This window comes from Dunckerocampus dactyliophorus, chromosome 7 (assembly GCF_027744805.1).
Source record: "Dunckerocampus dactyliophorus isolate RoL2022-P2 chromosome 7, RoL_Ddac_1.1, whole genome shotgun sequence".
NCBI classification, from domain to species: domain Eukaryota; kingdom Metazoa; phylum Chordata; class Actinopteri; order Syngnathiformes; family Syngnathidae; genus Dunckerocampus; species Dunckerocampus dactyliophorus.
The window spans coordinates 29,493,470-29,506,319 of record NC_072825.1 but is presented as its reverse complement, the minus strand read 5'-3'; the positions used below and the strand labels follow the sequence as shown (position 1 = coordinate 29,506,319).

At 37.6% G+C, this 12,850-nt stretch overlaps 1 protein-coding gene across 3 annotated transcripts in view; it reads right to left on the bottom strand.

Annotated features, from left to right (window-relative positions):
• The window catches only part of pitpnc1b (phosphatidylinositol transfer protein cytoplasmic 1b), a 60,435-nt gene that overhangs the window by 23,148 nt on the left and 24,437 nt on the right, over positions 1-12,850 (bottom strand). For all 3 annotated transcript variants that reach the window (XM_054781415.1, XM_054781414.1, XM_054781413.1), the window contains exons 6-7: positions 8,587-8,679; positions 2,505-2,660 (exon numbers count right to left, since the gene is read on the bottom strand). In XM_054781415.1, coding sequence (XP_054637390.1) covers positions 2,505-2,660; positions 8,587-8,679 — 249 coding nt within the window. The remainder of the gene's footprint in view (positions 1-2,504; positions 2,661-8,586; positions 8,680-12,850) is intronic.

Genomic DNA, 12,850 nt, shown 5'->3' with positions numbered 1-12,850 from the left:
GGATGCTCCGATCAGGTTTTTATGCTGCCGATACCGATCATCCATGAGTGAAATCGGCCGATACCGATCACTAAGCTTAAGTGTAAATTTTTAAATAAAAAACATTAAACATTTATTTTCATAGCGAACATAAAATGCTGGTATCCACAACTCACATTTTGTATTTCAGAATGCATTTCTTTCTAGTTTTCTCACATTATTAACTGAAAGCCTGAATGAAAAGCAGGCTTGCAGGCGCCTCGTGGGCACCGCGTTGGTGACAGCTTGTGACATGAAAGGGGGACCATAAAATTTTGACAAAAACATATTTGGCTCACTTTTTCAAAATAACTGGTGAAACTTAGAAGATCAGGCGCCTTCTTCACAGAGACTTTGGATGCATGAGCACCCAGCACCCCAGGCAGTCGGCAAACCCAGTTTCCTCCACCGCCACCAACGACGGCCGCCCATCCAGTTTGTCGAATCCAACCACTGTTCGGGCTACCACGGGCGCACCAAATGCCGCACCAAACTAAATTTTAAGGCGTGTTTTGCAGGGTGCAAAACTTATACCACTCTGACAATGACAGGAAGTCCCACACGGCAAATATGCTTGTTTTGGCTTTGTGAAGGGAAAGTAAGCAGGACATGGTCGCTATAGGCTGGCTGCAGCAATGGGGGCGCAGCTGATCGGCGAAGGGGATCGGAAATCGGCAGATACTGATCGGTGGCCGGTCTATCGGAGCACCCCTAATTATTTGTGATTTCCTCGGTTAATTCAAAAACTGCTGACGATGTTGATTGATTTTTCTGGAAGCCATATTGGCTGGGACTGTGTCATTTTTGACAAAATTCCAGAAAAATTGATCAACCTCCTCAGCAGTTTGTGAATTCAGTGATGGCTTGCTGCTGTGAATGGACTCCAATCTTTGGGTTCACACTGTGGCACGCCAAGCTTGTGCAGAAGCCGAGCAATATCTGAACGGTACACCAAGTCCTTCTCTTCAAAGAAAAAACAGAGGTTCTTTCCCTCAATCTGGATGCCACCAGCTCGGCAGAGGACTTTGACAAGCTGAGATTGCAAATTAGATCATTTAGCTCTTTTTGGGGAAAAAGGATGTCGTTGAGAACCACTACTTCTTCTTTTTCATCTTCTGGAACACTGGAGGAGTCTTTGTCACTGATGTCGGGAAGTTCTCCAAAGACAGGTACTGGAATTTCATCACAGTGAGCTACAGGATGACGTGCTGATTCAAGATCAGGATACTTGAGGCTGCTTCGGTTCTTTCTGTTGATCCCAGTCACATCGATAGACGCAGGTACCCGGTGCATAACTTGCATACCATGTGTGTCAGCCAAGCTTTATCCTGGTTACCAAGTTTAATACCAAAATAAGCGTGGCAAGCACTTCATGAAACTTGTGAGTAGTAATTCCTGTTAGGAACAATGGTGTATTCACCGCGGATGTAGCAGAATACGTCAGGCTTATTTTTGCAAGATCTTCGAAGCCATTTCAATCACCTGTACTATAAAAAAAATGATGAGTCATAACTTGGCACAGGCAAAATCTTCAGAATTCTTTCACTGCAAGAAATATAAGAGAATTTTGCATCCCATGACGTGAAAATCCCCGTACATATGACATAGACGTCAAAAAACAAATATGTAGCTTAGTTCAGAAGGTGGACGTGATTGAGCAAAACCAGTGTGATTTTTGGTGTCAGCACATCAAAAATGATCTTAAATTCGTAAAAAAACCCCAAAAAACTTCAATAAATTTGGTGCTGACCAGTTTCTTTTTTTATTGTTTGAAATATCCTTTTCACATATTTTATATGATTTTTTCCCGGGTTTTTTCCCGCTGTTTACTGTACATTAGCATGGCTATATTGGAAATTAGCCTGCTCCTCAATATACTTCAGGGTTTAAAATAAATCAATAAAATACTTCAATTCATTATTAATTTGTCATTATTAAATGTATTGTATTCTTTAGGCTAATGATATGAAATACACTACTTTTTAAAATTTACCCGACACATTAAGTGATGCCTGAATTTTACTCAGTATTGGCTCGAAAACAAAATCACTGGTATGGCGCATCGCTAGTGATGTATATTTATGGCGTTTATTTATGCAATTAGAGCACTTCCATGAAACAGTATGAGGAAACATTCTTTCTGCATTTCACGTTTTCATGAGCATTTCCACCTTCCACCAATATTGAAATGTGGTTTTGGATACCGTAAATGTTGCCTGTGGTTGGTCACCGCAAACTGGAGCACGGAGTAAAACAGCCAGCATTAACAGTGAAACACGCATGTCTTTCAAGGTAGATAAAGCTGCTGCATGGTGACCACAGCTGTTCATGTAAATGTTCTGAACCTTTTGCTAATTTCACACCCCGGCAGTTGTTTGCTTTTGCAGCCCACACCCATGGCGAGCACAGGAGACTCTCTAGTTAAGTGAAAGTGGGCGTTATTTACCGTGAAAATGCCTTGCAGGATGCATGAGTCTGAGTCTTACTTTGTGTATGAACTCCTCCGTCTTGGTCTGGAGGCCGTACACCTCGAAGCTGCACTGCACCCTCTTGTAGGAGCACATGATGGGCTGGTGGTCGTTCCTCCAGCCCTCCTCCAGGGGCCCTCTCTTCGTTTTGCTGGACTGCCAGCGAGAGAGATCCTGTGCAGAGCAAAGAGACGTCCTGTAGCATCAAACCTGCAGAGTGTGCGGAAAAAGCCACCCCTCGGGGGCGGGTGGAGAGGAGATGCAGGTTGTTTGCACTACGCAGCCTGTAAAGTGTCAGGGCATGCACGGGTGACAAAAGGGTGATTAAAATGCTCTTGTGATTTTATGCTCTCATTGTGCCGTTTAATGTGTGTGCGGTTGCAGTCTTGTTTGTTTCTGCTTGCGTCTACTTGTTTAGGTGCTGGCTTAAAACAAAGGAAAGTTCCTCCTTTCCTGGACACTCAGGTACACTCAGGATTTGGCAGAGCTTGTGCTTTTTGTACCTTTGCTTTTTCTCCTGCCCACCTGGCTGCTACTGCTCACATCTGCGGGTTCTTTACCCCCAGGTCAGTGTGAAGGAAAAACAATCGTATGTTGATTGCATGACATCCAGGATATACAGACATGCCAGGGGTGTCCAAAGTTTTCATACTCAGGGTCGCACACTGGGGAAAAAACCCCCAAAGGATGTGGGGGCATTTTTATATTTTTATTTTTAAATGTATTGTAGTGTTTTGTTTTGCTGCTAATCCTCACTAAGTGTCGCAGGTATGCTGGAGTCTATCCCAGCTGACTATGGGACAAGAGGTGGGGTACACCCTGGATGGGTCATTTTTAATTGTATTTTTGATTTTATTGTATTTAATTATGTATATAGTTAATGTATTTTATTTTATATTTCTCATTTTATTTTATGTTGAATTTTATTATGTATATTTTTTTTATTTCATTGTATATATACAGTCAAACCTGTCTTAACGGCCACCTTTATAGAAAGGCCACCTGCCTATAGCAACCACTGAAAAATCCCCCCCAGCAAATTTACATGTTATAGACCCTGTGTATAGCAGTCATTTGTCCAACGCAACCAGCAGCCACCCATTTTGTCTCCCTTGGTCAATATCTGCCTGCATATAGCGGCCAAATTACCAACTCAAGTAGAAGCTTCATGCACGAAAAAGTTTTGTTATTCAATCAATGAAGGCGTTGTGTGTAGACTTTAATTACTGAGTCCTAGCTCAGTCACAATCATTCACATAAAAAAGCCGTCTTCTTTTGAGCTTGCTATTTCCTGGTCAAACATGTAACTTTAAGAGCATTTGCACCAAAACATTACCGCAAAGTAGGCTGGGAACAGGACGTGCTCCCAGCGACGCTACAATTAAAAAAAAACATACGCTAGCATGCATGCGGCAGCGGAAGCAAAACTGAGTTCGGTTGTACTTAACTGAAGTATTTTATCAGTTATCAGTTATTATTAAGCCTCTAGCTTCCTTTTAGTAAGTAAAAACCTTGGCTATGATTGCACTACATTGTCATGTAGACCTACAAAGTACACTTGGAAGAACAAGAGGTGAATAAATGTATTGCAACTGATGTGAAACTGATGAGGGGTAGGATTAAATAAGCTTTGCTTCTTCCTACTCCTTTTTGGACATGAAAAATTGTGAATTGTACTATGTGATGTGCTACTGTTTGACTCATGCATGTTCAGGATTAAAACCATGAACCATGATAATAACAAGCCTAGCAGTGCTGTACAACTTTTATCCGCAGTCCGCAGTGCCCTCTACTGGTCAACATTATTGTTATTATTTTTTTCCCTTTTTTTTCTTTTTTTTTCCTCTACTGGTCAACATTCAAATTGGACGCCAACCTGTCTATAGAGGCCACCTGTCTATAGCGGCCACTTTTGCAGACTCCCTCTAGTGGCCGCTATAGACAAGTTTAACTGTATTTATTTTAGTTATTTTATTATTATTATTTTCCTTATTTTATGTTATCTTAGATTAGATTATACATCAAGTCTGGTGCTTGTGTGTCTCACGCATTACAGTACCATTACTGACACCTAGTGACCAGTGTAAAATACTACATATCATGATGTGTCTTTGAATGCGTCTTTTGAATGCATTATACAGTATATGGATTTGACTTCATTTAGCCATTTTGATGCTTGAAAACGCTTCAGTTAGGCAAAAAACCCCGCACCATTTGCTTAAATATCCATAATTTGTAGTAAGAGTAACACACTAACAAGAGATACCTCAAATACTTCAACTGCAGCTACTATATTGAGTTAATACATAGTACCTCAAGAGGTTTCCCACAGCCACCGCTGTTAGTTACAGAGCAGGGATGTTATTTGCCTTACACGCGTGCTTATGCAACTACAGCAGATGCTGTACATTTTGGAGTACATTTTTTTTCCCCCAGCTAAAATTGAGTGTAAAATCATCTCCTTTATCTTTGAATAAGATATTCATGAACGTGAACCTCTGGCAATCAGAAATGTTGTATTCTCTGAAGAACGGTGTTCATCTCTTGTAGGATTGTGTTGAAGATGCTGTGATAAAACATCATTTTAATTGGCTTTTTCATCCCTCACACCGCTGGTCGTGGAGGCGGCTTTTTCTGGACTTTGGAAATTGATGAGATGAAGACGATGAGATGAGATCAAAGTGTGACTTTCCCTGCGGAAGGAAGATTTGTACTTGTGCACCATCATCATATGACCACCACATCACAGGACCGATCCAAAAGCCTTTGTTTCCTTCATCTTTATCCCGGCTTTTTATTCATTTATGGACTTTTCCATGCTTATTGGTCTTATTGGCTACTTCATCTTTGCATTGACACACTTCCAAGTTAGGTAAGAACATGGGTTGTTTATGCATATTTGCATATTTAAGAGATACTTTTAAGCCCATGTTTTTATTGTAGTCATCTTTCCTCAAATACATGGTCAGGCAAAATGATCTGACACATTTGTAGCTTAAATAAAAGGCAAATAAAGTAAAGAAACAAAGTGTTTTTATTTTCGAAAAGTACATATAATGCCATTTTTTTCATACAATGCCATTTTGCTTTGTTTCTTTATAATGCCATTGTTTTTCCTTTCTTTTTCAGTTGCTGCCAGGAATTGGACTGGTGAATTTGCGCTTTTATTGTGGAAACGTTTATCAAAACAAACGAATCTGTAACTGCAACACAACGAGCGTTCCGTTTGCACTTCAATCTTGGCAGACATGATCCGTACCAGCTCCAAACACCATCTTGTTATGGGTTACCAACTTCACAGCTACTGGATCTGCATTGAGTGTGTGGACAATAATGGATCCCATTTGACTGATTTCATTTTTAAAACATAATGAAACAGAATGCCATTATATGTACTTTTCCAAAATAAAAACACTTTCTTGTTTCTTTACTTTATTTGCCTTTTATTTAACCTACAAATGTGTCACATCATTTTGCCTGACCCTGTACAAGAAATATTTCAAAACACACATTGAGACGCCTCATAAAAGTGGCACACGGCTCGCTCCTTCCCCTCCAAACCCTCCTGCTAGCTTGACACTGTCTTTCTCCTCCGATTTCGGATCTCCATTTCATCATAACTTTCAGGACCCCCCAGCGATTGGGGGAAAAAAAATGCAAGTACTGTCATCCCTTGCCACTTTGCACCTCACATTTCACAGTTTCACTCTTATCACCGTTTCAAAAATACATTATTGAACATATCATGCTGTTTCATGCAATATGGCCTATTAGTTGTCAAAAAAATATGCATGTTACGTATTTTTTGCCTAAATGAAGCATTTTCAAGCATTAAAATGGCTAAATGAAGTAAAATCCAAATATGGGGCATTCAGAAGACGCATTGAAAGACGTTGCAAAACAAAATTCTACACTGGTCACTTGGTGTCAGTAATGTTACTGGAATGTGCCATTTCAGAGAGCTCATTATGTTAGAAGGCGCTAGGTCTTACTTTCTCTTATTGTGTCTACTATATTGGGTAACAGGAGTATAAAGGTGGTATAGGGGTGTTATTTCACATCTAGAGGGCTCTAATAATGTTTAAAAAAAGTATTTGGAAGGTTGTAAACAGCTTTACTAGGTCTTATTTTCTTATTTCTCCTATTATGTCTGCAATATTGGGTAATAGGAGTGTAAAAGTGACTATAGGGGTGTTGTTTCATGTGTAGAGGGCTCTAATAATATTAAAAAGCATATTTAGAACATGGTGAACAGTTTTTTTATGACTTATACTTAAGGATGGCCGACTATCAGCCCAATACTGGCATAAAAATGTGATATCGGTAGATATCGATATCGGGTTTTTCCCCCCGATAATGAAAACCAATTTTAAAAAAATGCTGTATAGATGGACATTTTAATGTTCGCACAGCCAGGGTGACACATGAAGTTTGTTCATACAGTGCAAGCCCACCTTCTCCGCTCTGACTGTGCTAAAGTCCGCTAGGTCCCCACAATAGCATTTGGGACGCTAGCTGTTAGCCATGTTTCAGCGAAGCCAATAGGCTGCACTCCCAGAAGGTCTTGACGTTGTTTGTCAGCTCGTCAAATAGATAAACGCTTTATTTATCTCCAAGAGAAATCCACGTTTCCAGCAGCTCTGCAAAAGTGTCCTAATAAATGTAATCACTTCAAAATAAAACAAACAAAACAAAATAGGAGTTAAGAAAAGTAAGAAAATAGAATGAGAATAAATAAACTAATACCGAACAGATGACTTCAATAAAAAATGACTTCATGAATAATAATAATACATACATCATAATAATAATACATAATAAGTTAATAATTTTTTTGAAAGGCAGCCACCATGAAGGCGCTGGTAAAAAAAAAAAAAAAAAGACAAAAAAAAATTTGAGAGTTGGACAATATCGGCATGTCGGACATCCCTACTTATACATCTTATTTTCTCTTATTATGTCTACTGTATTGGATAATAGGAGTGGAAAGGTGACTATAGGGGTGTTATTTCATGTCTACAGAGCTCAAATAATGTTAAAAAGCATATTTAGAAGGTTGTAAAGAGCTTTTCTATGTCTTATATGTCTTATTTTCTCTTATTATGTCTACTATCTTGGGTAATAGGAGAGTAAAGGTGACTATAGGGGTGATCTTTCAGGTCTAGAGAGCTCTAATAATGTTAAAAAGCCTATTTAGAAGGTTGTAAAGAGCTTTTCTATGTCTTATATGTCTTATTTTCTCTTATTATGTCTACTATATTGGGTAATAGGTGTGTTATTTCATGTCTAGAGCTTAAATAATGTTACAAAGCGTACTTACAAAGTGGTAAACAGGTTTCTATGGTCTAAACACCAAAATATTCCATTTATAAACTCGAAAAGCACCTGGAGAGAATGCACGCTTCCGCCAAGCGCCACAGCTCCCCCCATATTGTGATTCAATAATCCCATGTTTTTTGGACCAGTCTTTGATATTTTGTAGAACCTGTTGGAAACTTGTCCTGTGTTTTTTTCCCAAGTGCTCTGACCATTTTTTGTGGCGTTATATACAATATTAAAGAATCCTTTTAAAAAAAATTCCTGGAACCAGACGGTTCCAAAATGTTCTTCCATATCCAATTTCTGACAATTCCTGAAAATTTCATCCAAGTCCATTCAGAACTTTTCAAGTTATTTTGAACACAAACAGATAAACGCCGGCAAAAACATAACCTAAGGTAATAAGGAATCCTACTTTGCAGAAATTCACTGACCCACTGGTCTGGAACCAATTAACCTCCATAAACAAGGACCTAAAAAAACAACCTATTCTTGGAGAGAGAAAAAACAAGTTTTTGACCAAAAATGCAAATGTGCAAGCATCCACTGTACTGTTGCTAAGTAGTATCACGTTTGTAATGTGGTACACGATACAGGAAGTGACAAGAAGAAGAGGTGTGATGAAATACTGTAAGCTCTGCTTCTTCCTCCCTCTTTTCAGACATGACTTGTGCAAGCTGGTGTAAACATGTGATGTGCCGATTTCACGTCAGTTTTGTTAAGCATGAATTAGCAGTACCATCACTACTATCATACGAGCCTGACAAAGCACAGCACGCACCTCTGACTCTTTGTAGTTCTTGTCAGGGATGGGGTCGCGCAGGATGTCCAAGAAAGCCACATTCTCTGCGGGTGTCGGCGTGTCCCCGAATACCTTTCGTTGAAAGAAATGGAAGGATGTTAGAAAAACATTGTGGAACTGTGAAAGAATGATTCATGAGATGTATTCCATTGTAACCTTCATGTTCAAAAACTAAACCAAACCAAACCAAAACATTGCTCATAAGTACTCAAAACACTGGGAAAGGGGAGTGAAAGGAGTCAGTGTGTGGAAAATGGAGGTCATAAGGAAAGCACACCTTCAGGGCAACCTTGGCGTGATCGTTACACTGATAGAAGAATTGTCAATTAGAAAAGCACTCGGAGAGCGCAGCCCTCCGCCAAGCGCCACAGTTCCCCCCCATATTGTGATTTACACCAGAAATATTAGCCCTACAATTATCTACATATTTAGATTACTAATATTAGCATACTAGCAGTGCTAACATGCTGTTAGCATGGTAACACCTAGCATAATAATGGTGTTTATATAAGTGTCTAGCAATGAAAATGGCTAAAAAATGCTACTATGCTAATGTCAGCATGTTAGCTAACATTAGCATGCTAACACCTAGCACGATAGTGCTAAATGTTTATATATGTGTCTAGCTATGTAAATGATTATAAATGCTTCTATACTATGCTATGCTAACATGTTAGCATGATAACACCTCGCATGATAGTGGTAAGTGTTTATATACGTGTATAGATATGAAAATGGCAAAAAAATGCTACTATGCTAATGTTAGCATGCTAGCAATGCTATTGTGCTAACATTAGCATGAGAACACCTAGCAAAATGCGTTTATATATGTGTCTAGTTTTGAAAATGGTTAACAATGCTACTATGCTAATGTTAGCATGCTAGCAATGCTAACATTAACCGGGAAGGCTAAATGGCCTGAATGAGTTGAAAATGTTGACTTTGTAACAGTCTGAAACAGTTGAGAAATGTGGAAGTAGCAGTAGCTAATAGCAGTTTTATGAAAAAATGTGAAATTTGTGGAAAATGTAAAAAAAATTTTCAGTATAAATATAGGTAGCCTGAATGTCCTGAGCGTTTGACATTGGAGCGGCCTGAATGGGTTGAGACAGTAGTAGCAGGTAATTAGTTTTAGGGAAACAGGTGAATTTTGGGAAAATGTAGAATTTTGGATCACCCCCAAAATTTAATCAGTTCTTCCTGAAAATGTCCTCCAAATCCATCCAGAACTTTTCAGGTTAGTTTGAACACAGACAGACAGATACACGCCGGCAAAACCATAACGGAACTACAGTAGATCAGTCTCTTAGGAAGTGGCTCCAAGGCGTTGAAGATGTCTGTCGAGGTGGAGGTGAAGATACCCCGCAAACTGCTCATTTGGACGCCTCTACTCGGTTCCAACTGTACATGCTGGATGGAAAAAGTAAAAAGTGGAAATAGAATTTCCCCAAGGGGACAATAAAAGCTATCACCCAGCCAAGGAGGAATAACATCTTTAGCCAAGAGTGAGTATGAAGGCTGTGTACTTTTAGCTGACCTTGTTTCAAATCACCTCCAACGCCCCGCCGAGTTTGTTCATGTTCCTGCTAAAAACCAACAAACATAAAATAAAACGCCATCGGGGCGCGCGAGTCTCCGATGGTGCTCCCGCTGCCTGCGTACCTTTTCTGATATATGTTGCATTAGCAGCGCCTCACCTTCTCACGCTTCTTACTGTATCTCACTAAATCACTCACATGATTGCACCATATCCCACGGGGGTCCAAAGGGCAGCCCGGGGGCCATTTGAAGCCTGCTCTGTTTTTTAATTGGCCCTCCGCACATTCCAATCTAACGAGAAAGAGTCACGATTTTATGAGAATAACATCAGAATGTCAGAAGGAAAAATATGTAATCTCAGTAGCATCAAAGAAAAAAGATTCTTTTTTTAAGTGGTGATATTATGAGACACAAACAAAACACTGAATAAAGTTGTCATTTTTGGAAAATTAGATTGGGGAATAAAGTTATAATATGGGAATATAGTCATAACTTTATGGGAATAAAGTCATAATAATATGGGAATAAAGTTATAATATTATGGGAATAAAGTTATAATAATATGGGAATAAAGTTATAATATTTATTATATATATACAAGAAGACAGTTGATAAATTAGGAAAAAAATTTTAAATGGGGAAAAAACCCCCAGTAATTTTAGGAGAATAAAGTCAAAATATTAAGAGGAAAAAGTCTAGTATTCTAACAAGAAAAAAGTCACAATTTCACAAGAATAAACAAATAACGTCATTTTATTAGCATTGCGTCAACAACAAAAAAGTAAAAAATATTTTTTTTTTAAGCATGGTGTTTAAATATTAAACAAATTTTTGTTTTTTTTTAAGAAAAAAATTTGACAAACAGGAAAAATGAGGAAAAACAGCTGTAATTTTACAAGAATAAAGTCAAAATATTAAGATAAAAAAAGTGAAAGAAAGGTCACAATTTTAGTCATAATATTCTGAAGAAAAATAATGTAATTTTATTAGCATAGTGGTGAAACATTAAAAAAAATAAAGTCATAAAATTCAGAGAAACAAACAAAAAAAAGTTTTGGAAAATTAGGTTGGCTAAAAAGTTCTAATGTTATGGGAATAAAGGCATAATCTTCAGAGAAGAAAATATATGCAGATTATTTGAGAGGAAATTTGAAATATTGGGAAAATTAAACAAACAGCTAAAATGGGGGAAAAAAACAGATTTAACAAAAATAAAGTCAAAATATTAAGAGAAAAAAGTCAAACCCTAGCAAGAAAAAACCCACAATTTTACGAGAATAAACATGTAATATAAGGAAATAACATCATTTTATTAGCATTGTGTTGAAATACTACAAAATCTATATTTAATTAATATAGTGTCTATATTATATCTCGAATGATATCATCTCCATGGCATGTGCACACTAGTCAATATAAGTTGGACTATCCATTTTTTCAATATTATTGTTTTTGTTCTAATACATATGAATAAAAATGCATCCTTATTCTTTGGTGATACGTTGCTAAATGATGCAGATCCCGGTGGTCTGTGGAGTCACTGGGATGTCTTTATGTAAGGATGAGATTGACTCTCTTGTTATTTCAGTTCTTCTACTCTGACATTCCCCCAATAGATGCACAAGGGTTCCCTCAGCTGCCTGCCACTTTATCCAGAACTTTCCATCTACTGTGCCCATTTTAAACAACTGAGAAGGTGTAAAACACAAGCTATTAAAAATGTTAAATTGACACAGCCTACTTTTAACACAGAGAGGAAGGCTAAGAGTTGTATGATACAGCCAGGACAGAGCGTGTGATTAAAGTTTATGAAGAGTTAATAGGCCTGCTTAATTCTACACCACCCACAGAACACTACCTCTTTTAGAAGAGTCTAACCACGACGACCATTTGTCCTTTTTTTCAATATCTCCTCCTCCAACTCCACCACAACGACGTATGGTCGACCACTCCTCTTCAAAGGTAAATAACATTTACCATTACGTATTATTATATCACTTTTATTATTGTTTTTTTCATTAATTTTCCTGGTTTAATATTACTACTGCATCCAAACTCATATTTACATACATACACATATACTGTATATGTATACACTTACATGCAGTACCTATATCATTGGTAATATTACCTTTTCCCCGACTTAAGAACAATTTGACATAATAACAGTCGTCTGGAACCAATTGTGTTCGTTAGTTGGGGACCTAGTGTATGTTATTTTCTAAAAGATCCAAGTCAGTCATCCATTCCTTAATACATATGTTATTTGCATTCCGAGTGTGAGGATCATTTATTACTCCATAGAACCTTTTAACTACATTTTTGTTAATTACATCTTGATCAAAATGTGTATCCTCAAGTTCATGTTTAATTACAAGTCATACTTTCAAAGGATATACTTTTTTTTAATTACATGTTTTAGGGAAATGTCATTTCAAACATGACTTCTAGGTATATTATATTCATCAAATAATTCACTAAATGATTTAAAAAGTTCTCATGAATAATGTGATGAAGTCTAGTAATGCCTCTATCTTTCCATACATTCCATTTCACTACCTTTTTATTTATTAAAATGTTATATATCATGACATCATTTTAAAATGTTGAAAGCAGCTTCAATTGGGATCTGTTTTAATGTATCAGGTACATTTTTCATATAATATAAAATATAAATCTGTACATTAATGCCCAAATTCATGAA